This window comes from Cyprinodon variegatus, unplaced genomic scaffold, assembly GCF_000732505.1.
Source record: "Cyprinodon variegatus isolate N-32 unplaced genomic scaffold, C_variegatus-1.0 Scaffold483, whole genome shotgun sequence".
NCBI classification, from domain to species: domain Eukaryota; kingdom Metazoa; phylum Chordata; class Actinopteri; order Cyprinodontiformes; family Cyprinodontidae; genus Cyprinodon; species Cyprinodon variegatus.
Window position 1 is genome coordinate 269,414 of NW_015150936.1, and position 3,194 is coordinate 272,607.

General features: G+C 43.4%; 1 protein-coding gene across 1 annotated transcript in view; it reads right to left on the reverse strand.

Moving 5' to 3' along the window:
* ski (SKI proto-oncogene) overlaps window positions 1-3,194 on the reverse strand; it is a 96,501-nt gene that overhangs the window by 3,396 nt on the left and 89,911 nt on the right. Inside the window, exon 6 of the mRNA XM_015390048.1 lies at window positions 1,948-2,178. Coding sequence (XP_015245534.1) covers window positions 1,948-2,178 — 231 coding nt within the window. The remainder of the gene's footprint in view (window positions 1-1,947; window positions 2,179-3,194) is intronic.

A 3,194-nucleotide genomic window follows, 5' to 3' on the forward strand; every position in this document is an offset into this window, starting at 1 on the left:
TTTTCTTTGTATGGTTTTCTTAGTATGTTTGATTTGGTGATAAGTGGAGGCGTTGCAGAGACAAGGGTGGAACTAAACTGTGAAATACCGGCTGTTTCTCAGTAACTCCATTTTGACGCTTTGTGTTTCGTGCTTCGCATGTGTGACTCCACTGCCTTAATTTCCATCATTCCGAGCTTGAATGACTTCTTGCACAAAATCTACTGAGCCTCATGTATGTTCCCTGGTTTTAGCCATGGAGAAAACTCTTGGCTGGAGACAATTTTGGTTCCATTTACACTTTCTCATATTTTCCAGCCAACAAGTTAATAAAAAAAAAAAGTTAAAAAGCTTTATTGTCATCATATTCTACAACGGATACAATGAGATTTTGGGGACTTCCATTTCAGCTACCGTGAAATAAAAAAAAAATAAAAATATCAATATATTAGAAGGAAAAGGAAATGTAAACAGTACTGGCATAGATTGTGGGGGGGGAATAGTGCAAAACAGATGTAAAGTGTCCGACAGTGTAGGTCAGAGTTGAGGGCCGCAATGGCTTGGGGAAAAAAACTGTTTTTGAGTCTGTTTGTCCTGATCCTCATTTGCCTGTAGCGCCTTCCAGAGGGCAACAGGTCAAACAGGGTGCGTCTCCCAAATGTCCCGGCCGCAACAACTTTTATTGGTTCCGCTATCGGGACGGAACCAATAATGGCGAGCCATTATTATTTTTTTTTTTATTAAAAAAAATAATAATTGTCCATTTTAACATTTTATTTAGATTACAAAAATAAATCGTAATAAAAATAAACCTAACTATGATGTTTTAAAAATTAAGACCTACGAAAGACTAATTTAAGACATTTTAATACCAATTAAGGCCTTAGTTTTATTTTGAAGAATTCAATGCCTTTTAAGGCTTTTTAAGGACCCGCAGGAACCCTGTTGCATAAAATAATCAAGCTTTTACTTGTACAGTATCAATGCCCAACAAGTTACAAACCAATCACTATAACAGTCACATTTTTGGACTGTGGCAAGGAAGCCGGAGTACCCGGAGAGAACCCACACATGCTCATGGAGAACATGCAAACTCCATGCAGAAAGACCCCAGGCCAGGAATCGAACCCAGAACCTTCGTGCTGCAAGGCAGCAGTGCTACCCTCTGCACAGCCAACTTTAGCTAACATAAACCAGACAAATGTCAGAGTGACGCTGAAGTGACACAAAGATCATGCCAGTGTGTTATTTATGGGAGGAAAAGAGCTTGAATGAAGGTGTTCTTCATAATAGGATGAACTGCTGGACTGTTTAACTGTGCCAAAACAACGGGGCTTTATCATCACATGGACCAAAGCTGCTGCATTTCCTGGATGACGGAAAACAAGGCCGTATGGGTCACATCTCCCAGCTCAGTAGAAAGGTTTCAGCCCCATCAGGCGCTCTTCGCTGCAGCCTCATTAACTCCAACCTAAATATTTAGGAGTTGTGAACTTTGATACAACTGCATTCCTTCCTATGTTTCAGTGGAACGGTGACCAGGATGAACTCCCTGGCTCCATTTGTGCTGCAGCTCAGATCAAAGACGAAGAGCTTGTGCCTCACTTCCAGCCCAAACATCTTGCTGGTCTAACTTCCTAATCCGCTTCTTTTTCCTGGCTGCAAAGAAATCCTCTCATCTCTGGGACCGCTGCTGTCTCTGCTCTGTTTTGTCTAAAGCTGCCTTAGGGAAGCTGACGTCTCTTCCTGTTTCCTCTTCAAGGGGCAGTGATCTCGCGCTGCGTTCTGGGCTCCACCCGTTTATTTCTGACGGGGAGGAAGAGGAAGATCTTTTCTTGCCTCCCTGTTGCCCTGAAGTGAATCTATTTCACTGCCATTTACAGCATGTTGAGGCACCTTCATTTCTTAGATAAAGGTTTTCCATATTATCTGCCATCCCAGAAGCTCTGTGAGCGAGCTCTGACTGACCTGTGCAGAATACTTGGCGCGGAGCCGACCGGCCTCGCAGCCTTTGTCGCAGACCCTCAGCTGCCTCGCCTGCTCCAGTTCCCTCTTCAGACGAATGCGGGACTCGTTCGCCTCCTTCATCTTCTTCTCGCTCTCGGCTCGAAGACGTTCGATTTCCTTCCTTAAGCTCCGCTTCGCCTCGGTTGCCTCTCGGAGCTTCTCCTTCTTCGCCACTCTCAAGAACTCCAACTCCTGCGAAGAAGAGATGACAACAATCAAACAAGATTGCCGGTGCACCTGACAGATAACGGCAAATTCTTCAACCTCGGCTACAAATGAGCTTCATTAGAAAAATTATCCTCAAAAAAACTGAAAACATAATATAAACCCAATACAACAAGGAAAATAGTCAAATTAAACAATTAAAACAAAGAATCCCTGTCCGGAGCAGAACTGCTTCTGTTTCAGGTGGAGGGGCAGCCTCACCAGAATAAACCAATCAAAGGCCTTATCAGAGGAATCAGGTGAGCTGCAGCACATCTGGAGCAATATGCCTGATGTTTGATTATTCTCAAACAGATGGCAAAGCCTGTGCATGTTACCAGAGATGGAAGTTCATGAGTTAAAAGTCAAAGGAATAGCACCTGGGCCGCCTGCTGGCAAGAAGAGAAACCAACAAACTGCAGTGAGACTTGGTGGCAGCAGGTTCCACAGACAGGACCTAAAGGCCGAGGGGCTGAAATCCAGCATGTGGACGACTACTGAGCCAGAACAAGACAAAACTCACCACCATGAGCCAAATGGGTTTGAGGATTTGCCTCTGTGGAGCCATGGATCTAACTGGATCTGCTTAGGTTTCCGTGGTGTGCGTGGGGAGGAAAGAACAAAGTCTCTCCTAAACAGAATAGCTTCCCCTACAGTGTAGCATGGCAGTGGCCCCATGAGGCACTGAGGCGGCTTTCCTTCAAACCTCACAGGGAACAATTACAAGATGGTTCAATTATGTCCGTCAGGAAGCTTAGAAATGGTTGTACTATTAAGCTTGGTTGACAGTAGGGGTGGAACGGTTCACAAAATCCACGGTTCGGTTCGGTTCAGTATATGTTTATTGTTACACCGAAAAAGAAAAAAATTAATATAAATAATAAAAGTCAATGAAAAAATAAAAATTAATGAAATTAATGAAAAAAATCCCAAATAATTAATGAATTGTAATTATTTTTAATGATTCGCGGAAACCCTGGATCATTTCCGCATGTTTTGCTGCT